The following is a 22,720-nucleotide window of genomic DNA, read 5'->3' on the forward strand; positions in this document are numbered from 1 at the left end:
CGATGTGAGTGTTTTATGGCAGACCTAAACTCCAGCGAAACCGGGAGGGAAAGAGAAAAAGAGAGGATTCTGTATGAGAGACGGGATCGTGGAGGTTCAGAAAGTGTAGCAGTCCATTAACTGATTACCTCCATACTTCTCTAACCACGTAGACAAGCTGTCGATAAACAATGGGTTAACTGATGAGTGTGTGTCGAGTGGTGGGTGAACGTTTTTGTACGTTAAAAGGCATGTACTGTGTCAAAAGCAGGAGTGCATGGAAGGAAGAGGGGGTTTGTTAGTGGGGGTGCGAGAGAGATTGAGGTACGCAGGGGTGAAAACATGGATAGAATGAGAGATTACCGTTAATCCCGCATAAATGAGTGCATTTGTTTATGACGCTTAGAAAATCTCCCATTTAGAATATGGAATAGTAATCCAGCGAGAAATCATTTAATCATTCACATCCAGCACCACACGCACGGCTGCTTGCCCTCTCACACTCTCAACCACTACTTCCCATTTTCCCTCTCCCATTAAAACCAGCCACCCCCCCACACGCACACACACACACACACAGTTGCATTATCATGTCACAGCCAGTTAAACTGTGTATACGGCCCCTATTAACCCTCTCCCTCCGCCCCGTGTCATAACCATGATCACACCAGAGCCTGCAGAACTGGGTCACCAGGCCTGATAATGGAGGCCAGGATTTAACCTTCTTCCTTTCTCACACTCTCCTTACAGTCCTGCTCCCTAAAACACAGCCTTAATCACTGCCTTAATCGCAGTTTAGCAAGGCGTTACATGTATATAATTCATATAGGCACACATACTTACACTAAGTTGTCTCAAAATGTTCTCGTTCAAGTCCAGCTGGATCTAGGTATTTTTCTACGCCGTATTATTCTTTCCCAAAACTCACCAGACGAGCAGTTTATGCCGTGCAGGCAGATACAGAAGGATAAACTTTGCATTGCAATATTGTTGTTTTTATGTGTGTGATGCTTAGTGTCAAGCAGTTTCTGAGGTAAAGAGGATGTGGGGCCTGCTAGTTATTTAAACCACATGATTAGTCTAGAACCTAGACTGTCCATGTACATCATCCACATCTTCTTTGTTCTCAAACTGAGGGATCCACTCGTTTCCCCAAGTTTTGAAAAAAAAAACAACCTCACACAGTGACATTTCCATCTTTAAACGAGAGGTTGTATGTGAATTCCCCGCGCTGTTTGTGACATGTAATCCAGCTTCCCCCCTGACTCCACTCTCCATGAGAGACTGGGCTGGAGGGTCGCTAATGGATGGGCTGAACTCTACCCCAGCAGGAAGGCGGGCAGAAGGCCCAGGCCCGCTGCCGGCCCTGCTGGTCAAAGCTGCTTCGCTCACTAGGCTCCTGCTGCTGCTGACGTGGGGAGCGGAATATGCCGTCAGTCACAGACGACCACACAAAGCCTAATAGATGTTAATCCCCTGGCCTCGCTCTCTGTCTTTCCATTCCTCTCCCTCTTTACCGCCCTCCCCCCCCTTACCCTGTTTTTCTCACTTGCTCATTTTACTCATTTTCACTCGGTCATTCACTCACTTATTTCCTCACTCTGTCACTCACTCACTCTCCCATCTATCTCCTTTCATCCCACTGCCCTCACAAAGAGTTCAGTACAGCAACGAAATTACATCTCTGATCCATCCACAAACCTGAATTCAACTACTAAATTTAGCCTTATTCTCAACCCTTCATTCCCAAATTATGGTTGTGTAAAGGGTCACAATCATATTTACTGGATGAACACTATTGTTCAAAGCCACCTTGCGCCATGTCTGCGGAGGGAAAGTCTGGAGAGTATTTCTCCAGTGATATCTTTTTCTCTCACTGCCCACCTTCTCCCTCCAGCCACGATCTGTTCGGTCTACCCGTGTGTGCCATTTGGACTTTCTAAGATTAGACTATTCTCCCGTTTACAAAACACGACACCCCCTGCCTGGCAGTCAGTCACAGGCTTTTCCAGGACCATAAAAAGCCATGGCTTCAAGTCTTTTATTTACCTTTTTCTGGAGGAAAAATCGCCCCTTCCCACTCACTTTCCAATCCAGGGATTTCCATCCCTTAGTAATTTTTGTTTGGCACCCTTCTTTTAACCCTGTGGGCAGACACCGTTTGGTATACCCCCCTTCGTCAAACCTGTCTGTCTCTCTCTGTCTCTCTCTGTGTCTCTCTCTGTCTCTCTCTGTCTCTCTCTCTGTCTCTCTTTCCCTGTCTCTCTCTCTCTGTCCCCCTCGCTCACCCCCACCACCACCACTCTCTCTGCCCATCACAGGGTTTATCCCCTCATCCCTGATCTCCCTTCATCCCTCCAATCCTCATCTGTTTCCCGCAGGAGCACTGGAGAGAGTGTGTGTCTGACAGGACCACCCCGGCCGTGGATGAGACACGGAAAGTCTTGGACCAGAAGTGGTTGTGAACGTACCACAGCAGAGGAGAGAGACCCCTGGAAGAAGTGTGAACGCGGCCCCAGAACTCATCCGTACTTTGGTGAGCAGAGTCATATGTTATCAGTTATGTTTAAAATGTCAGTTGCTGTGTTTCATTCATCCTGTCGGTCGTTTGACTGATGTCTTAAACTTTCATAAAAATACGATGGAAATCATTTCCGTCCTTTAAAATGTAATAGGTGTGTCTGATTGCACAAAATCAGACACACCTATGTGGTGGCGAAGATTGGGGAGCATGCTTTTGTATTATGGTAGCAGCATGGCAGGTTTTGGCAGGGAGAAATGACAAAGATGAAATGCATGTAATTTCGTTTTATGGTATATCCCAAAGAATGTTTACATGGGATTTATATCATGATGTTACGTGATGTTGGTATAGTAGTACTAGCATCCAGCAATGCAACTAGATTATCTTCAAAGGGTCGCATTTTCTAACATTTACATGATTATGTCATTTGTTTAAGTGTTTTTTTTTACTCAGGATAAAAAAAGCACGTGATAATGATGATCATACTGACAAACTCTCTCTCTGTGATACTCTAGAAGAAGGGGAAACTTAGTGTCTGCGGTAAAAAACTCAAAAATAATATAAAAAATATAAATATTTGTGGAGTGTCCGTTTTCAACCTAATTAAAGAAGACAACATGCACAAGAGTCCTGGGTTACATGAGCTTGTGTCTTGTCAGGTTTTGACACATATCGGTTTCTTTTTTAACGCAAAAAGGTCATTACCACAGCAAGCCAAGTGGTGTCAAATATTCCTAGGATCGGTAGTCACACTCGAGTTCATTGGCCGTGTCACACGCTTCTGTCTGTCCATCATTCTCCTCCCCTCCCCCTTCCCTCCCCCATCTGCCCCCTCCCTCGTTTTCATCCCCCCTCCCTCCCTACGACTCTTATCCAGATGCAAAGAGCAGTCAGTAATCGGATGAGAGCAGATTTGATTCAAAAGGCTTCCCTTAAAATCTCAGCCACTAGGATTTAAACCCTCTCTCTCCTGTACTCCACCCTCATACATCTCCTCTCTCTCTCTCTCTCTTTCTCTCTCTCTCTCTCTCTCTCTCTCTCTCCCTCTCTCACTCTCTCTCTCTCTCCCCCTCCCTCTCTCCCCCTCCCTCTCTCTCTCTTGCTCTCTTCCTCTATCTGTGTTAATGCACTTCGCCGACCACCATTAGCAGCCATTTAATCACATGGAACCAAGTCAGGCTGCCAGACACAGAGACAAAAGGCCAATGGCACAGTAACACTCGGCTTAAGTTCTCCATATTTCAATGAAAGCAACTGAGCATGAGCGCTCCATCAGGTGTAAGGCCAGAATGTTTATTAAAGCAGGTGGTGTTGTTTTGTGTGAGGCAGGATTGGTTGTATATTATTGGCTTCCTATAGTAGTACCCATCCTTTATGGAGGGGAGAACATGGCGGTTTAACACAGCGAAAGCACAGATCAAGACAAACCACCGACAAACCACAATTGTGAGCTGATCTTTTTCTCTCATAGTCACTCCCTCTTCCTCCTCTTTTCTCTTTAAACAAATGAGAGTCAAATTAGTTTGGTCATGAGTTTTGGCACACACGGACACATTCAAATAGAGAGAGATTGCAGCAGAATCAAGTTGAATAATATCAAGAAAAGGATTCCATCTTACCATCTTTCAAGGTAAGATTAATTAAATATAATTTAACATGACTCTGTAAACAGAGTTTTAACAACTTTTTAAATGTAATTTTAACTACTGCATTTGTGATAGTAATTGGTCAATTGCTGCGTTTTACTATAACTACATAACAAAATAAGGATGCTTATACATATGTATAAAAAAAAATAAGCTTATGAGGATGACATAGCATTTATGACATAGTATGAATGTTATGTGGCAAACTGTAGTTTACACAATATTTGTCTTAAATTAGTTTTCCGAACACAAGGTGAGGATGGCATAACATGATGACAGCCTGGACAGGTTAGGGTTTGCTGACAGGGTGCGGATGTGTGTCATTAACAGTTTTAAGTTAATTTGAACAGCTTGTACATTTAAGTTGCATACATTTTTATTTACTTTGTGTACTTTTGAATGACAGTGTTTTGTGAAAGTTTGTGTGTTTCTGTGTGTGTGTGGTTGTTTGACTATGGATGTGGTCCTCTGTATATACAGGCACTTGTGTGCCTGTGTGTTCAAATACCTGTGCGTGCCGGCATTTGAAGGTTTGCAAAGTAGTCGAGGGAAGTTTGAATTGCAAAACAGATGCTGCTTTGACAACAGAAGACTAAGTCACAACTGACAAGCATGCTTCATACATTCTTAATAAATGTAAAGATGCTACATCAACTGCCTTATTATTTTCTTAATATCCATTGCCTCATTTTTTGCCATTTAATTAAAATGTTTCAATGTTACCCCTCCCTTGTCCTCTGCTCATCTGCCTGCAGGAGAATCTCTGCTCACCAGATTTCTCCTCACGTCTCCACCGGTGACAGTGCCTAACAACCGTTGCCATGGGTGAAATGGAGCAACTGCGAAAGGAGGCAGACAACTTGAAAGATCAGATAACCGTCAGTTACTCAAACAACCAGTGAATCGATTGAAGGCCCACTTGATTTTTGACAGATTGTCACAGAGATCTGATCCTGAAAGAATAGCACTTACCACCTTAAGACAAAAAAAGTGTTTATGACATTGTCCATAACCTTAACATGACATGTCCTGATTTTATAAAAAAAAAGAAAATGAAAGAAAAAATGAAAACGTGATTGTGTGTGTGTTCTCCATAGGCGGCAAGGAAGGCGGTGCAAGACACCACCCTGGAGGAGGCAGCGTCCGGCACGGCGGTGGTGAGCCGTGTGCAGCTGAAGACCAGGAAGACTCTGAGGGGACACCTGGCCAAGATCTACGCCATGCACTGGGGAGCTGAATCCACGTAAACACCCAGGCCTGATCACTGCAAACACACGTACACACGTACACACACGTACACACACACACCCTGGAGACTCCTGTACACTCACATGTACAAACTTTCAACGAGTTCTCACAAAAAACTCCTGAAGATGAACGGGCCTCGTCGAGATATCTCCAAGTGAACGCCATCTCACTCGAACGCTTTCGTCCCATCTTTTTCCTTTTAACAAGAAAACTGGAGCGGTCCTGTGTGAAGGAAGTCCATAAAGACAGTTTCCTGTTGACACTTTAAATAGTTGTGTGCACAGTTAGTGTGCTAATTGCTTGATTGGATTGGCGTAGAAATCTTATTGAGTGTTTTAATGGGATGAATTAGGATAAGCAACTAGAGAAGGATATCTGCTTGCCAGCAGTAGCATTACATTCTAGACTCGACACTTGTGTGACTGGAGTTGATTACCGTAGGTTTCACCAACACGCTGTCCATCTCCTCCCCTCTCTCTCACTCACTCTCTCTCACCCTCTCTCTGACTCTTTCTCATCCTCTCTCTCTCACTCTCACTCTCTCTCTCTTTCTCACCCTCTCTCTCTCTCTCTCTCTCTCTCTCTCACCCTCTCTTTCACTCTCTCTCTCTCTCTCTCTCTCTCTCTCTCTCTCACCTTCTCTCTCACTCTATCTCTCTCTATCTCTCTCTCCCTCTCTCTCCTCCACTTTCCTAATTTCCTCTGTCTTTAGGCTATGCGTCAGTGCCTCCCAGGATGGAAAGCTCATTGTGTGGGACACCATAACGACCAACAAGGTACATAACCACAACCCAACATTTCCCTGGTACACTACGACTTCAGTTGAGTAGAGTACAGTGTTGGACCAGAATGTAAAAAGGCTTCCTCTCTCCAACACTGCCACCCAGGTGAACGCCATTCCTCTGAAGTCATCGTGGGTGATGACATGTTCGTACGCGCCCTCAGGGAACATGGTGGCATGCGGAGGACTGGATAACATGTGCTCCATTTACAACCTCAAAGGCAAAGATGGAAACGTCAAGGTCATGCGTGAGCTGGCCGCGCACACGGGTAGGACACGCAAAACACTAGTGTAGTCCCTTCAGCTCACCTTGGCAGGAAAAGATACCAAATATTACAATCATCCCAAATCTGTAGTCATTCAGTTTATTAGAATGGGTCCATGATGTTTATGCTGTTTAGTCAATGATGTGGCTATAACATTGTGACTGTTGTTGCCTAGGTTATTTGTCCTGCTGTCGTTTCCTTAGCGACAGTGAGATCATCACCAGCTCTGGAGACTGTACCTGGTAAGGTCATGCACATAGGATGAAACACCCCTCTCACCTTGAGCTGTTAACTCAATCTACCAAACTATAACATTCCTACAATACCGTAATTGCTTGAATAGATACAAATTCTTTAGGAATGAGTCTGTCTAAATTCGTAAAATTTCTTGATTTATTTAATAAACCCCGGTATAATTTGACCCTCCTCATTCTCCTCTTTTTTCTCCTCCTCCTTCTCCTCCATCCAACCCCTTTCCTAACCCCCCCCCCCTCCTCTCTGTAGTGTGCTGTGGGACATAGAGACAGGGACACAGAAGACCATCTTCGCTGGTCACCTAGGAGACTGCATGTCCCTGGCCGTGTCACCTGACTTCAAGATGTTCATCTCGGGGGCGTGTGACTTCACGGCTAAGCTGTGGGACATCAGGGAGGGCGCCTGCAGACAGACCTTCGGAGGACACGAGAGCGACATCAACGCCATCGGGGTGAGAACGAGGAGAAGGACAATAAAAACATTGTTAAAACACTGAGCGGTTTGCTTGTAACAATCACACAAAGCATTTACATTTAGTGGACACTCTTATCCAAAGCGACTTACAGAAAGTACAGGGACATTCCCCCCGAGGCAAGTGCCTTGCCCAAAGACTCAACATCATTTGACACAGCTGGGATTCGAACCGGCGACCTTCTGATTAACAGACCAATTCCCTAACCGCTTAGCCATCTGACTCCCATTTATCTTTATCTTCACGTCTCTCTCTCTCTCTCTTTCTTTCTTGTCTCTGAATGTCTTCCTGTAGTTCTTCCCTAACGGCAACGCGGTGATAACAGGCTCAGACGACGCCACCTGCAAGCTGTATGACCTTAGGGCAGACCAGGAGCTTATCACCTACCAAGACTCCAGCATCATGTGTGGCGTGACCTCCCTGGCACCCTCCCTCTCCGGTCGCCTCATCCTGGCAGGGTACGACGACTTCAACGTCAACATCTGGGACTCGCTGAAGAACGAGAGAGTGGGTGAGTGCAGGACGGAAGGTTACAGTGTAAAAGTAGGTGAGACGGAGCACGTGGAAGAGAGCGAGTTACAGAACTCGCAGTGACAGGAAGGTAAAACTGTGGCTGCGAATGTAGATTGTTTAACATTTACATATTTAGCAGACGCTTTTATCCAAAGCGACTTCCAAGAGAGTTTTACAAAAGTGCAAAGGTCACTGATCAAACAACGTCTAGCCCCAAACATTGTGGGTAGCCAAACATGAAGCATACATTGTGAAACCAATTAAGTCCCAAAGGGAAGAACAATAAGAGCATGTAATTAGACGAGTTACAATTAAACAGCAAGAACCTCAAAAGTGCAAGAGTGTACCTGTGGAAAAAGCAAGCGACAATAATATATTTCACAGCAAGTACAATCATTTTAAGACAGTTATAACAAACCAAACAAGAGCAGCAAGTCTCTCAATAAGAGTCATTGTGATCCTGGGGGATCAATGATGTATGAACCGTATGTAAACGCCGTCGGTCTCTGCCTTCTGTTTCAGGAGTCTTGGCTGGTCACGACAACAGAGTGAGTTGTATTGGCGTAAGTTCTGACGGCATGGCCTGCTGCACAGGATCCTGGGATAGCTTCCTGAAGATATGGAACTGAGTCTGTCCCGACAGAGAGGAAGTTGAGAGAGGGACGGAGAGGGGGAGAGGATGTAGAGACAGGATATGAAAAACCTCCATGTGAGGGAGATGATTGGTAGAGAGAGAGAGGCTTGGAAGAGGAATTGGGGGGAAAACACATGGGATGAGAGGAGTGTATTTTTGCTGTGCCAAGTCATATCTAAAATTGAAGAGAGGGATAGTGATAAAAGGGAGACATTCTCTCCTCTTCTCACTTATCTCTCTTCTTTATTGAAACTCAAGTTGGGGGGGAGGGGGGGGTCAGACACAAAATGTTATCAATGATGATTTTGTGTTTTCATGGTTCAAACTGAAATTCAATCATTTCATTGTCATTAGATAATATGCATATTTATTCCTGCATCGAAAAAATTACCCATGTCATAAGAGCAGTTGCCAAATGGAAATGGTAGAGATTGAATGGAAATAGGATAAAATAACCAATAACAGCCTATGTAGGTTTACAATAATGATGTTGTTACATTTTATATAACAGGTAGATATGTTTGTTGAATGAATTTGTCTGCGTTGCTCTTTCGTTTTAAAAATATGTTTTTGGTTTTGTTAGAATCCCCTTAGTCGATGTTCCATGTTTGTTTGTTTGTTTAATTGGGTTACTTCTTTTTTCTTTTTTTAAGATTAGAATGGATTAGTTAGCCAGCTCATTTTTACTTTAGTGTCAGCGAGATGTGTGTATGTATGTGTTTCATAGAAGATATTTTTTCAAAAGTTTGGGCTGAATCTCTCGGTCTACTCCACAATAGTTAGATATGAAAAGATACTAGCGCTTGCAGCGAACCCTTAGGCTGACAGATGGGATGTTAAAATGTATCTCAAGGTTCACTTAGCACTTCCAAAAAAATGGGGATCTTTCAAATGTAAAGACACGACCCGTGTGTTTATGAGGTACCACGTCAGAGTTCTGGAGGAGTTCCAAGTTCATGGGTTGAATTAGTCTTAATTGATTTGGCAAATTAAAATCTAAATGAGTCTGTTCTGATGCTTATGTTTTGAGATCCTGGAAAAAAAATCTGAGAAATATGCCTAAACAGTCAAGAAAAGTTGGACAACTGAGTGAACAGCCTTTCAACATAAGGAAACACGCTATGCTTAATAAAGCCATATTATCTTTCTAGAAACTTTCTAATAAAATGTGAATCTGCTTTGGACTTATCTTAATTTTTTCTTATTGGAATATTTACATTTCACCATTTAACAGACGCTCTTATCCAGAGTGTACAGTAAGTACAAGGACATTCCCCCCCGAGGTAAGTCGGGGCCTTGTCCAAAGACGTCAATTGCACAGCTGGGAATTAAACCAGCAACCTTCTGATTTATAGCTCAATTCCCTAACCGCTCATCCATCTGACTTCCCTCTGAATATAGCAGAATAAATCCACTCTAGCATGTATGAAGTCTGAATGTCATGCAACTAATTTGCCTGGTCCATCATCAGAAACCAGTTTCTAAATACAAAACATCAAATTGTCCGGAAACCAAGATTACGAACGGCCTACCAAATGCAGCCAACCAGGACGTGAACACTGAATAAATAGCTTACCTAACTAGAACACTGACGTTAGGTAATGAAATCACAGCCAGAAAGCCACCAGGAAAATCAAATATTTATTTGTATTTACATAAAACAAAACCCTGATAGGAAGACCATATGGATATTTGCATAAAAACAACTCACAATTCATGTACACAAAAATACATCTCAACAGCTTTCACAAAAGGCTGTTATACATAAAAATAATTTTTCAAGAGTTAAAAGTGAAGACAGGAAAAATAATTTTTAGAGTTAAATGTTTAGACGGAAAAGAATGGCAGGTTTCTCAACAAATACGCGATGTCTATCTGTTCTCCTTATCCATGGTCATGGTCGTGGTCAGGACCCTGCGGTCCAGGTGGCTAGGTCTCTGCCTGTCTGGGGTAGACACCTTTAACTTGGTCTGGGGAGCAGGAGGACAAGGGAACATTCACTTAGACCAGCTGAGAACACAGACAGACAAGAACTCAGTGGTGAGAGCATGGGGGGAGGGGGATAAGGGAGAGCAGACACCTGGTCACACACACACACACACCTGTGAATGATGGTCCCTGGGAGAGTTGGTCGCCTTAAGGATTTGCAGTGGGGAGCGTCCTTCAGCCAGTGTCTTGCCTGTTGAAATTAGAGGATAAAACATAGAAGTTTTTTTTTATTTTTATAAAAAATCGTTACCCCTCTCCCACCAGGAACGTGTTACACACCTCTCTGCTTCTGCTTGGATGATGCCCTGTTCTCATTGGCTGCCTTCTTGGTTGCCACGCGAACCGAGAGGGGGGAGGAAGACGAAGCCCCCTTTCCTCCTCTCCCTCTGGCTCGGACTCCTGCGGTCCCAAACCCTTTACCCAACCACTGGGGCTTGAACACAACCTGACTAGGGCTCTTGGCGTCAAAGACGGGACAGCGGATCCCAGTTTGAGGCTGCAAGGTCAAGCCTGGGCTTGGACTACTAGCTTGGGTCCCCTCAATTGGCTCCGCCTCTACCGACGTCACTTCTACAGGCTCCGCCTCCACTGAGACAACTTCTACAGGCTCCGCCTCCACTGAGACAACTTCTACAGGCTCCGCCTCCACTGAGGCAACTTCTACAGGCTCTGCCTCCACCAAGACCACTCCTACAGGCTCCGCCTCCACTGGGACAACTTCTACAGGATCCGCCTCCACTGGGGCAACTTCTACAGGCTCTGCCTCCACCGGGGCAACGTCTACTGGCTCTGCCTCCACTGGGGCAACTTCTACATGCTCTGCCTCCACTGGGGCAACGTCTACATGCTCTGCCTCCACTGGGGCAACTTCTACATGCTCTGCCTCCACTGGGGCAACTTCTACATGCTCCGCCTCCACCAGTTCCTCAGGCCCTTGAGTAACATTTGCAACCACTACAACAGTATGTTGGCTAGGGGTCACATGGCTCATGAGGTCAAAGGTGATGGACGGGAGGGCATACGAGTGCTCAGGTCCGTCTGTGTGTGATTTGGTGTCAGCATAAGACAGAGGAGAAGGAGGATAGGCGTGGTGGACATCGGCAAAGACCTGGGCTGGGACGGTGCCTTCGAGGCAGGTTATCAAACTCATGCTCAGCCTCTTGTGGAGAGGAGACTCCCTGGCTTCTTCCGCTTCCTCGTACGTGAAGTCGGCCTCCATCTCTGCATCTGCCTCGGCATCTGCTAGGTGGACTAAGTGGCTTTGAACTAACGGGGTGTCACTACACACACTCTGAAGAGAAGGCAGCACAGGGCTGGAGGAGTCATCAGTCCTGGTGGCCTGGGAGGTAAGAAGGGCCTCACTGGAACCTTGCTCTCCATCTCCCAGCACCTCCACCTCTTCCACCTTGAGGTTGGACGGTGCAGAGGGCTTGGAGGGTAGAGAGTCTCCGAGGAAGAGCATACCCAGGCGACGAGCCAAGGAACCAACAGTCCCTGGAGGAGAGAGAGCAAGAAAATGTGATTCCGTTTTGTTGCCATGCGTCAAATGCTAATTAATAATTTGTAAGATAGCAGCATTTTTTCCAATCATTTGTAAGTTACCTTTTATTGGAGTGCGGGTAAAAACAACTGAAGGTGAACGCGGGTCACTGGTGGACAAGGTACACACACGATCCTCAATTGAAGTACGGATTACAGAACCACCAATCTGCAAGGAATGTAAAAGCACTTGTTTTAGTAAAGTTCCCAATCCAAAAGTTATGTCAGGGATAGTCTGAATGTATACGGCTAAAAATGGGTTACCTGTATGGGTGTGCGATCAATGTTCGTGGACGGCGAACGTGGGTCAAGTGGTCGATTGACCCGTTCATTTCTCAGACGCTGGATCTGGGTAGGATCTGGTTTGGGCGTGGAAGCCTCTTTAGGCTCCACGGCAATCTTGCTCTCACTGGATCCCATGTTCAATACTTAAAGTCTGTGAAACAAAATAAATCCCACCCAAATGGATTTCGTTATAGCGAGCAGAAAACATCCTTGCCTAGAGACAGAATATTATTTTTGTATTAAAATATTCACGTCAAACTATATCGTTTTCTAGTCAGCGTGAGCCAGCTGATATACAATTGAAAATAAATACATCAATGTTGCTTTAAAGAAATAGCCAACTCATACATATATTCCAGACCATTTTCATTGAAACAAAGAAACGAAATTTCAGTGCAACATTTGTTAGAGCTAGCTAACCCAGTTGCTAGCATGCCAGGCATTGGAGCTAACGCTAGTTACACCATTCATAAAAGTACACATTTATAAATGAAATAACTATTGTTCAAAACTAAGATAGCTTTACAGCCTGGGACTCTTTGGTTTAAACTTTCTTAAAGTTACGATTTAAGTATTTAGACGTGATGTGTGCAAAGATAACTTGCAAGCTAGTTTTTAACTTACCTTCCTATGTTGAGTTGAAAATGAATTGAAGTTCCCCACCACGTTCACGCAACAAAACATCAGCATTTAAATGTGGAAAAGCACGCATCCAGTTATTTTCAAACCAACCAATCGGCGAACTCAAAGATCCCGCCTCCTCGAATCGGATTGGCTCGTTGAACTCATCCATTGGAAGCGGGTATGGCGCCTGACCATAACAATTTTGAAATTTGAGTCATGTTTGTCATGTGTCAGAAACGTTGGCCATAATTACCAGTTTACAACCAGCTGTACCAGACACAAAGGATTTATAAAAATGTGTACTAGCCGTAAACTTCTACCTGCTATGTATATGTGGCCGTATAATTCTGTATGAATGAAAACAATTAAATGACAATTTCTTCTACCTTAAAAAATAAGTCTTTGAATGAACAAAAATGTATTTCTGGCCATGTGCTTCAACAGAAAGCAGATAAATAATTTGTAAGGAGATTCAGAGAATTTATACATAGTAATTATAGCAAAAAAGAAAGAAAAAAAAACTACATGTACAGAATCAAGAGTTTATTGCTGAAATATTACACAAACAACCATTACAGTTGGGATAACTATTTTTAAAACAGATAGGCCTATAGTGCAATAATTATAGTACAATACACAGTATGGCAGATAGCATTATTTTACAATTAAGCAAATTATTTTACAACAGAGCAATTGTTTACAGAGAAGAGGCTGGGGAGGTAGACAGCTGAGAGCACAGGGCTGTCCTTTTAGTGCCGTTAATATGACATGGTCTCAAAACAACCTCAGTGCATCACCTTCAGTCCTGCTGGTCGTCACTTGTCACTCTGGGGCTTTAAGGACTTAACAAATATGATCGATATTACCTTGTCGTCCATGTATCCGTCCGTCACTGAATAAAAACAAACCGAAAAATTCTCCTGCCATCTGAACATGGTGGACATGTATTGTGCATCAGGGCCCAGACCCAAAACAAACTGCTCCAAGCAGCATTTGTACTTTTTCTGATCAAGCACTCTTGATTTACTATGGGTGCCCTTTTACAGAGACACTGCAACAGTATCGTAGCTTCTGACTGGACTAACTACAGCATAGCTGGGAGAACCGAATGGGTAGTGTGGTACATGCCACGGCCCCTCGGAACAGTCAGAACATTCTGTAGTTCCACTGCAGAACTGTTCTGTCATTGGTTACTGACCACAGTGGGTGCATCTTTGTCGCCCGAAGAGGGCGTCCACATATATGATACACTATCTCTATGGTCTTCCCCAGTACATCCTTTCACATGCGTTCATCTGAATCAAATACTAAAAAGTGAAAGTACATTCACCACCCTGTTTCTTCAGATCAGATGGTCAAACTGAAGATAAAGAGATGAGCGTATGTGGAGATGGAGACACTGTGGTGAATATAACCAGAAGCTGATAGCTGTCAACAGGACATTGTCACAGAGATCGCCGGTCAGTCTACAGCCTCCAGGGAGAGAACGATACATACAAATAATAGTAGATGAAAGTCATAATGCGCATTAAGTGTACACTGTATGTAGCATAAAGTCCCTTATTTTACTGGATTAACAACGTCTCACTCCTCACACCTGTGTCTCTAGCGTTCCTCTCCTGTTCTCTTTCCCTGAAACCGTCCTCCAGCCAATAGTCACTGACAATGTCCCTGTCGGGTGTCCGACCACTACTCTCACTGTCTGCTCTCTCTCTTTCCCCCTCTCCTAATCTGTCTTCCTCCCCCCCCTCTCTCTCCCTCTCTCTCTTTCTTCCCCTCTCCTAATCTGTCTTCTTCCCCCCCCTCTCTTTCTGTCTCTCTCTCTCTGCCTCTCCCAAACACCTCCCTCCGCTCAACGCACACTCGCACTCTATCAGCACCCCCCCTTCCTCGGCCCCCCTCCCTCATTCGCCCCCCCCCTCCACGTCTCTCTGGCAGAAGTGCGTCAGCAGGGTGTCCAGGTCGCGGCGGTCGGCAGCCGTGTACAGCGAGCTCTCTCCCATCATGCTCAGCGCCATGCGCAGCGTGGACCAGATGTTGTCAGACATCATGGTGGCCGCCACTCCTCCGGGCCCCTTGGAGGCTCCGGCCCCCTCGCCAGAGGCCTGCCGCTGGAGAGACAAGGCCTCCAGGAAGTGCTCCACTGCCTCCCTGTCAGGGAGACAAGGACAGCATGCTGGATGGGTTATTTTGCATTCCTGCTGTGAAAATATGAACAATTATGAAAATATGTTGAATGAAAAAGCACGGTAAAGCCCAGTAGATACATAGACACAAGTAGATTAACCAACATGTAGGTTATCCTCCTAGTAGGTTATCCTACTAGTAGGTTATCCTACATGTAGGTTATTTTCCTAGTAGGTAATCCTACATGTAGGTAATCCTACATATAGGTAATCCTACTACTAGTGTGTTATCCTACATGTAGGTAATCCTTCTAGTGGGTAATCCTACTTCTAATAGGTAATCCTACATGTGGGTTATTTTACTGGTAGGTCATCCTACTTCTAATAGGTAATACTACATGTAAATAATTTTACTAGTAGCTAATCCTACATGTAGGTTATCCTACATGTAGCTAATCCTACATGTAGGTTATCCTACTAGTGGGTAATCCTTTCTCTGACCTGTGTGCTCCAAGGTTGACACAGCTGATTCCCAGATTGTATCGACTACGAATAAATCCTGGCTGAAGTTCCAGAGCTCTCCTGTAGGCGGCGACAGCCTCTTCCGAGCGGCTCCCATTGGCCAGAGTGGCTCCCAGTTTGTTCCACAGCAGATAGTCCTGTGGGGGGGGGCAGGGGGAGGGAGAGAAGAAGAGAAATTAAATATAAATAGACAAAAGAACAAATCAAAAGAGGGAAAAAAGAAAAAAGAAGACAGGGAGAAAGAGAGAGAATGGCTCAAATGTCACAACCGAAAACAGACAGGTCTTTTGCTACCGGGGGTGCAAAGGGGATGGAATCCTCAACGTTACATGGTCATGACTTAGGGTCGCTAAGTTACCTGTGGCGTGACGGAGAGGGCAGCAGTGAAGCAGTCCACGGCCTTGTCGTACTCCCCGCTCAGGTTGAAGATGACTCCCAGACCGCACTGCAGCTGAGGGTCCACACGGGCAGGGTCCGAGTTGGCCGCGCTCAGGAACATAGACTGCACCTCTGTAAACAGGGACCTGTGAAAGAGGCGGAGTTAGAGAGGGGAGAGAGAGCATGGTGCAGAATGACGAGGGGTAGGATTAGTATTTACGCATTTGGAATTTCCGATTTAGAACCACCACATAGGACTAACAGGTTAGAGTGCTATGGAACTGGAAAGAGGAGCAAAACAAAAGAGTTCCAGTGTTCCTGTACTTATTGGCAAACAACAAACAAACAAAATTGCTCATGAAGCTACATATCGTTGTTGAACCAGAGTTTCGGGACAAATAGCAGATGGAAGTATGCACGTGGTGCTTCACTCACTCTGGCAACAGCGACCCAAATCTCTCCCTCTCCTTGTCTCGTTCCCTGGCCCCGTCCTGCTCACGCTCCTGTTCGCTCTGCCCCAGGACTGGCTGGTACTTAGGATTGTGCCTGAGCCAATCACGAAGGGTCTCACAGGCCTGCCTGTGCAGTGATTCGTTGGTGAAGCTGACAGCCAGGGCCATCAGAGCGGTGAGGTTGTCTTTCTTCAGCTCTATGCATCTGATGGAGGGGACAAGGGAGGAAAATGGAGGATTTACAAAACAGTAGGGAAGAGGAGACGGAAAAAAAACGCGCTGTTGGGCTGATGCGCTGTTGCTATTCCCTGTACTCACTTCCGTAGGGCGCTAATAGCTGCAAATTCTTGTTCGTTTTCTGCCTGACAGGTGCCAAGGTATTGCCAAGCCTAGAAGAGAGCCAATACAAAACCCCTAAGTAACAGCCTGACATAGGCAGGAAGAGTTCCCGTGCGCAAAATTCATGGCAAGAAACATAGTCCACAAGGAAATTTTACTCTCAATTTAAGCTCTTGGATAACCGTGGTTTGAGATAACCGTGGTTTGAGATAACCGGGGTTTGAGATAACCGGGGTTTGAGATCCTCACCAGCTGGTTCTCTGGTTCTCTCTGCACGGCGCTCTCAAAGAGACGCACAGCTCCAGGGATGTCTCCCGCCTCCATCCTCCTTACGCCCTCCGCCAGTGGGTCCTGGTGGGCCAGATAGGGGTTGTCCTCCTCAAACTGGTACCCCTGAGGGGAGGAAGATAGAAGGAGGGAGATGATGTCAAGGCTCTCAAGAAGTATCGCCAAAACCGTCAACGAGAGGCACTGTTTACACACTTTACAAACAGAGGTTTGAGACGGTTTGGGACTCCAGGAGAGGTACCTTGTCGTAGGAGGTGGTGAGGAGCTGGTCAAAGTCTGACAGCCAGGGGTGACTCTCAGCATCTCGTTTGGCCATTTCTTCCCATTCCTGCTGCAGCTTCTCCCAGAAGTCTACGTCACTCTGACACACACACACAAGACACACACACAAGACACACACACACAATCAGTCTAAACCTATACACATAAATTCTTAACTTTGTCATTTTCCGTTAGGTCGTCACCTCACCTCCACTGCAGCTTTGGCCTGCTGAAAGTCTGGGCCAGACGCAGCAAACTCATCTACCCAGGATTCAGCTGACTCAACGGACACCTAGACCGGGAAGTGACAGCAAAGGTTCATGGGTACTCGTGTGTTTCACTCTATCGTACTGATAACTGATGAAACTGAGGTTGTGACGACACGTAAGCAGAGGAGGAAAATATGAGGAGAAGCAATGGAAAAGGCTGAAGGAAGAAAATATCAAAGCGGTAGGCAGCAAAACAGAGGACCTCTCCCATTCTCCCTTCCCACTCTTGGAGGAACAAGCACTCTACATACCTGTAGACTAAATTATTTCTTCCAGGGGTTTACGCAAGCACAAAAAAAAAAACTGCCTGTAACTAAACCCTGCAGTTCTATACAGCAAAATAAGTGGCATCGTAAACTCAGTTGCAACTGAGAAGCTTGTTGCAGCAGGGCCACAGGGTGGCGCTGTCGTGACGCCACGGGAGGTCGTACCTGCCTGGCGACAGTCGCCCACTGCCGGGCCTGTTTGGCCTTAGCTTTGTCAATCTTCTTATTGAACTCGTGGGATTCCAGAGGTAGACTCCCTCCCCCCGTCTTGACCAGGAACTATGGCAACCAGGGAGGTGGGAGGAGTTTATGGAGGGTTGGGTGCAGAGGGGAAGGGTGTTCAGGGAGATTTGTTTTGGGTGGTTGCGGTAGGATGGATTTCATGATGTATAAATGAATTGGGTTGTTAATAGAGGGAGAGGGTAAGCCAAGAATCCATAAGGGGGTCAGAGAGGGAGAAAGTAAATATCAGAGGTCTACCAGTGGCTACAGCACCACAGCCATGAACACACACTGAAAGGAAGAATATGCACTTGGTGGGATCCAATCCCTTAACTCAGCCAAATCAGGACAATTCCGTGAAACTCAGGTTTTTCATGACGTGAAATTCCTAAATTCACTTGACTGACATGACTGAAATTAAACGGAATTAGTCCAAGCCGCTAAGCAAAAACATGATTTCACAAAGGAAAGTGGGCGTGTCTTGAGATGAGAACATCTAAGACAGGCCCTTCAGACACAACATTGCGGACAGAAAGACTAAATAAACAGTAGAAAGACGAAGTAGAATTCATCTTAACATTCTTTCATAAATCCCAGTGAAACTTCTACCCGCAATGTTGCACGGCTTGGCCAAACACTCACATGACAGTGAGGGGGGGGGGTGGCCACAAACGACAAGTTAGCTCTGCTCGCAGGGAAACCTGTAACGCTACATAAAGGCCAAGGGGAACCAAATACAGGGGAAGGTGCGTTTCACAGGTCACGACATGAGGAAGGCGGAGCCTAGACGCGCCCTTCCTCCTGAGTGGCCGCAGCGAAGAGGCTCGTACCTGGTTGAGGTTGGAGGCCCAGTTCTGAGCCTCCTGGGTCTGTGCTCTATCTGTGTCCTGTTTGCCTGCTCTGTCCTCCACTGTGACACTGCCCTCGCCAATTTGCCTAATGAACCGCAGGAACTACACAACAAAAACAATAACACACATACAAATAGAAATTACTATGACTACGACGAATGGATCAAAACGATACAATGATCCATCGTGTCGATGAAAGAAAGAAGCTAAGGTACATTTGTAAACTCTAACTACAGGAGAGCCCAACACTCTGCAGCATGTCAGCAGAGCTGCTAGGTCCATGCTACCGCATGACTGCCCTTCTCAAGGCTAACACATTTAAAAGAATGAGGAGAGGGCAATGGAAATAGATATGTAAAAACAAAGAGTGTGAACGGGCCATACTGACGAGGCCCAGAAACCAGGGAACAAACACACACAGGGCAAACACACACGCTCACCTCTGTGTTCTGTAACTTGGGGTCGTCAACCTTTGAGACAAGCTCATTGGCTGTTTGCTTCAGCTCGTCTCCTGGTTGGTACTCCTTTGTCCTGTTGGATTTCCGAGTGCAATATTAACATCCTGCTACACAGTAACTTCTCTCTGTGGGCTATCCCGTCCTCCTTCTCCCCCCCTCTCCCTCCTTCTCCCTCCCTCTTTCCTTCTTCTTCTCTCCCTCTCTCCTTCTCTCCTTTTCTCCCCCCCCCTCTCCCTCCTTCTCCCTCCCTCTTTCCCTCTTCTTCTCTCCCTCTCTCCTTCTCTCCCCCCCCTCTCCCTCCTTCTCCCACCCTCTTTCCCTCGTCTTCTCTCCCTCTCTCCCTCTCCCTCTCTCTCCCCCCCCTCTCCCTCCCTCTTTCCTTCTTCTTCTCTCCCTCTCTCTTTCACTTTTCTTCTCTCCCTCCCTCCCTCCCTCCCTCTCTTATCTCCCTCTGTCCCTCTCTCTTCTTCTCTCTCCCTCCTCACCACTCATGCTCCTTCTCTCCGAGGTCTCCCAGCCACAGCTTCTCCTCCGACTGCTCCAGATACTCCTCTGCCCAGCGCCCTGGATCTGAGGGGGAAGGAGAGAGGACAACACACACAAACATAAACAGAGGAAGAAAATGAAGTAGGACAGGCGCCACTTTTAAAGATAGAGGAGAGGAAACAAAAGAGGGGTCAAGGGTCAAGGGAAGGAACACCAGACGCACCCGTGGCATCGGTGATGAACTCTTTGGTCCAATCAGCATCGGCCGTGTCACCGAGGCCCGCCTGCCCCGACGAAGAGGCGGAGTCTGCTCCTGACAGGAACTCGGACGCCCAATCGCCAGACAGCGCCAACGCAGCGACGCCCGGAGCTGCGGCGAATAGATATGATTCAATCCCACCGTCTGAGCCAATCACAGAGCAGACACATCCTGTACCCACTGAGACGTGTTGAAGTGTGTGTGTGCGTGCGCGTGCGTACCTCTCTGTGGAGCCGGTCTGTAGTTCTGCTGGTCGATCTGCTGCATTTCCTCCAGTAGCTGACCCATGTCAAAGCTGTGGGGGGGGCGGGCAGGGGACTGCAGAAACTCATTCACCAACTACAAAACGAAATCTCTCTTAGCTGATAAAACACACTCTCACACGCAACACCTTATGGAGAGTGCCAGTATGGAGGGTATCAGAGAGAGAGAGAGAACACTGTGAATAGAAAGCAGAACTCATACCTCCTCTTCAGTTGCAATTTCGATTGATGTTGGAGGAATCTTGGGAAGGGAAAATAGATTAGATTGATATCCTAAAAGATGCTTGTAATATATACCTGTATATTGCAGTTCTATCACCCAGTGGAGCTAATATGTCCTTGGACGTGCAGTTAAAAGGCCCACTGCAAAATTTACCCAATGGCATCAAAAATCAATTACTTATTTCAATTAATTACTTACCGTGGGCGTAGACCGGTGTCTCCAAGCCCCTCCCTCCTGGGTCATGTGACTGGTCAGCTTCATGAGGGGATTGGCTCCCCCACATTCCGCATCCACAAGCTCCCGCATCGCCATGGCAACAGTGGGCAGCACTCGGTCCGGATTGGGCCACCAAAGAGCTGAAGACAACACAGAGAAGTTGCATGAAAAAAAACATGTACTTGAAGAAGAAACAAATATTAAACCAAGCAGATGGCGAGTAGCAGAGATAAACCAGCCTAAGGCTACTTATGGTCCCGAAAGAGTCAAGGAAGTCGACAACAACTGGCCTGAGTAAAGTTCGACAGAGCTGCAGAGAGAGATACGGTGGTCTATTTGAGGCCGGGGGAGTCAGCCGGGCCAAGCTGAAATCTCTTCATGGGTGCCAAGTCACAGAGCCCCGAGCTGTCCTACACAATCACACACACACACACACACAATCACAGACACACACACACACAATCACAGACACACACACGATCACAAACAAGTCCACAAATCCACCCATGCACACACTCTCCATTCAGACACGAACACACCTGATGCCCTAACCCTCCAAGGAATGCCGATGCAAACGTCAGACAAACTGGCTCCAGATGGGTCGATTTGGACCGGGTTTGACTTTTAGTTTCCCTCAGCAAGGAAGCAAAGCAGGAAAGGAAACCAATAGACACCACGTACGTCTTTATCGATATCTTTAGATTGCCTCACCTCAATCCCCCTCGCCAATAAAGAGGGCTGGTGCCAATGCTGTCGAACGGAGACAACTCTTAACGCTCAAATAGCCTGACCTACATCTAGGTTAACAGATGCTCAAACTACAAATTGTTATGCCCACTGTCGGAACCTCTGAGGCACCCCCCAAAAAAAAGAATGAACATTTCCATAATGCACATTCCCAAAAAATAGATTTTCAGCTCTTGACATTTCGCTGACATTAACTGTTACCATAAATGCTAAGCACCTGCAAACAAATACATGAAATAAGACCACTCTCTCACCGAACGTCCAGAGCAAGTTGGACAACAATGCCGTCCTGACCACAGGTGTTTGGCTAACGTGTATCTCAGCTTTGATAAACGTTAAGGATATTTGTTCCACTGACCAAACAGCTTCTGTATGATTAGGGTCACACTAAGAGGATTATAGAAAGATATTAATAAACACACAACAACACTCAACTGATAGACAACAGACCAAGATGACATCACCCGTTGGTGCATTCACATGTATACAACCGTGTTGGTTGGGTGCAGATCACTGAGGATTACTGGAAAAGGCTTTGGTGATACTCCAACAATGACCAACACACTCATAGTCCTTCACAACATATCTGGGTATTGTGGCAGTGGTGTACCACCTATTAACACCAATTGTTAAGAGTAGAAGACTTTTCCACCTATTAAACACTAGGCTACCTCACAATAATCCCAGTGTGTGCATGCTGTTTTCATACCACTGTTAGACTGAAATATGCACTTACATTGTAAGCACTGTCTTCCAAGAATCCCTTCAGAGATACTAGGAAACACAATCCAGATAATAAGCTATGTGGTGCTACAGTACCGAACTGCTAAGTTGCTAGCGGTAGCCTTTAGTGTTGAGGAAAGCAGTGGACAAGAATCCAGTTATCTGAGCGATTCAAGTTCGGAAATTCAGTAAGGTTACATACCTTACAAGATGCGCATCATGACATGACGGAGAGCTAAAATTATGAGTAGATAGTATATAGACGGATTGATAGCATAATATTAATGTTTGTCTCACCACCTCCTGCTGGTGTCTCTCCTCCGCTTTCTTCTTTTACAGTACTGTCAGATTTGAAGCTCCGGTTGCTAAGACTAGATTCATGCGCATTAGAGTCGCTTGACTCTCCAGCAAATAAAAAGTAAAGGTTTAGTTAACGTTTGGTAAAGCCTTGTTTATTTACGCGTGTCTCTTTATTTACCTCCTTCCCCCATGACCCACAAAATCTACACACTGAGCACGGATACGCTTGCTAATCGTGTGCATTGTATTCTCAAACAGAGTTTACGTGCACGTTGAATGACGAAGATACGACGGTTTTGGTGTTCGGAATGCTGTC

General features: G+C 45.9%; 3 protein-coding genes across 8 annotated transcripts; 1 reads left to right on the forward strand and 2 right to left on the reverse strand.

Annotated features, from left to right (window-relative positions):
- The first annotated feature begins 2,475 nt into the window (after positions 1-2,475).
- Positions 2,476-8,583, forward strand: gnb3a (guanine nucleotide binding protein (G protein), beta polypeptide 3a). Of its 2 annotated transcripts, none has more exons than XM_047034045.1 (9): positions 2,476-2,515; positions 4,905-5,027; positions 5,247-5,392; positions 6,110-6,173; positions 6,285-6,447; positions 6,620-6,686; positions 6,949-7,150; positions 7,466-7,682; positions 8,207-8,583. In XM_047034045.1, exons 2-9 carry the CDS (start codon positions 4,971-4,973, stop codon positions 8,311-8,313), a joined length of 1,023 nt encoding a protein of 340 aa, XP_046890001.1. In that variant the 5' UTR covers positions 2,476-2,515; positions 4,905-4,970; the 3' UTR covers positions 8,314-8,583. The 2 variants fall into 2 exon arrangements, with proteins under 2 accessions (XP_046890001.1, XP_046889991.1); XM_047034035.1 differs by lacking the exon at positions 2,476-2,515 and adding an exon at positions 3,983-4,133.
- A 1,363-nt stretch (positions 8,584-9,946) lies between these two features.
- Positions 9,947-12,841, reverse strand: cdca3 (cell division cycle associated 3). The gene is made up of 6 exons (XM_047034011.1): positions 12,756-12,841; positions 12,111-12,282; positions 11,910-12,015; positions 10,587-11,801; positions 10,421-10,497; positions 9,947-10,288 (listed from the first exon to the last, which is right to left on the reverse strand). The coding sequence occupies exons 2-6, from the start codon at positions 12,264-12,266 to the stop codon at positions 10,190-10,192; spliced, it is 1,653 nt and encodes a 550-aa protein (XP_046889967.1). The 5' UTR covers positions 12,267-12,282; positions 12,756-12,841; the 3' UTR covers positions 9,947-10,189.
- A 1,803-nt stretch (positions 12,842-14,644) lies between these two features.
- pex5 (peroxisomal biogenesis factor 5) lies at positions 14,645-22,621 on the reverse strand. Of its 5 annotated transcripts, none has more exons than XM_047033975.1 (17): positions 22,405-22,621; positions 20,617-20,774; positions 20,398-20,436; positions 20,154-20,271; positions 19,897-20,043; positions 19,673-19,757; positions 19,170-19,260; positions 18,709-18,831; positions 17,822-17,935; positions 17,330-17,413; positions 17,102-17,221; positions 16,822-16,965; positions 16,552-16,622; positions 16,217-16,438; positions 15,762-15,927; positions 15,383-15,540; positions 14,645-14,906 (listed from the first exon to the last, which is right to left on the reverse strand). In XM_047033975.1, exons 2-17 carry the CDS (start codon positions 20,728-20,730, stop codon positions 14,660-14,662), a joined length of 2,043 nt encoding a protein of 680 aa, XP_046889931.1. In that variant the 5' UTR covers positions 20,731-20,774; positions 22,405-22,621; the 3' UTR covers positions 14,645-14,659. The 5 variants fall into 5 exon arrangements, with proteins under 5 accessions (XP_046889931.1, XP_046889922.1, XP_046889941.1 ...); XM_047033966.1 differs by having other exon boundaries at positions 22,402-22,621; XM_047033985.1 differs by lacking the exon at positions 22,405-22,621 and adding an exon at positions 21,636-21,693.
- Positions 22,622-22,720: the final 99 nt, after the last annotated feature.

This window comes from Hypomesus transpacificus, chromosome 2, assembly GCF_021917145.1.
Source record: "Hypomesus transpacificus isolate Combined female chromosome 2, fHypTra1, whole genome shotgun sequence".
Lineage (NCBI taxonomy): Eukaryota > Metazoa > Chordata > Actinopteri > Osmeriformes > Osmeridae > Hypomesus > Hypomesus transpacificus.

Excerpts from the sequence above, each read along its gene's own strand:
- gnb3a (XM_047034045.1), top strand. The coding sequence starts at position 4,971 with ATGGGTGAAATGGAGCAACTGCGAAAGGAGGCAGACAACTTGAAAGAT. Across the intron at positions 5,393-6,109 it reads CACTGGGGAGCTGAATCCAC|GCTATGCGTCAGTGCCTCCC; the intron begins GTAAACACCCAG and ends CTCTGTCTTTAG. Across the intron at positions 6,174-6,284 it reads ACACCATAACGACCAACAAG|GTGAACGCCATTCCTCTGAA; the intron begins GTACATAACCAC and ends ACTGCCACCCAG.
- pex5 (XM_047033975.1), bottom strand. The coding sequence starts at position 20,730 with ATGGCGATGCGGGAGCTTGTGGATGCGGAATGTGGGGGAGCCAATCCC. Across the intron at positions 17,936-18,708 it reads GGGCCTCCAACCTCAACCAG|TTCCTGGTCAAGACGGGGGG; the intron begins GTACGAGCCTCT and ends TGGTTGCCATAG. Across the intron at positions 16,966-17,101 it reads TCACCACCTCCTACGACAAG|GGGTACCAGTTTGAGGAGGA; the intron begins GTACCTCTCCTG and ends TCCTCCCCTCAG.
- cdca3 (XM_047034011.1), bottom strand. The coding sequence starts at position 12,266 with ATGGGATCCAGTGAGAGCAAGATTGCCGTGGAGCCTAAAGAGGCTTCC. Across the intron at positions 10,498-10,586 it reads ATCCAAGCAGAAGCAGAGAG|GCAAGACACTGGCTGAAGGA; the intron begins GTGTGTAACACG and ends TAATTTCAACAG. Across the intron at positions 10,289-10,420 it reads CCAGGGACCATCATTCACAG|ACCAAGTTAAAGGTGTCTAC; the intron begins GTGTGTGTGTGT and ends CCTGCTCCCCAG.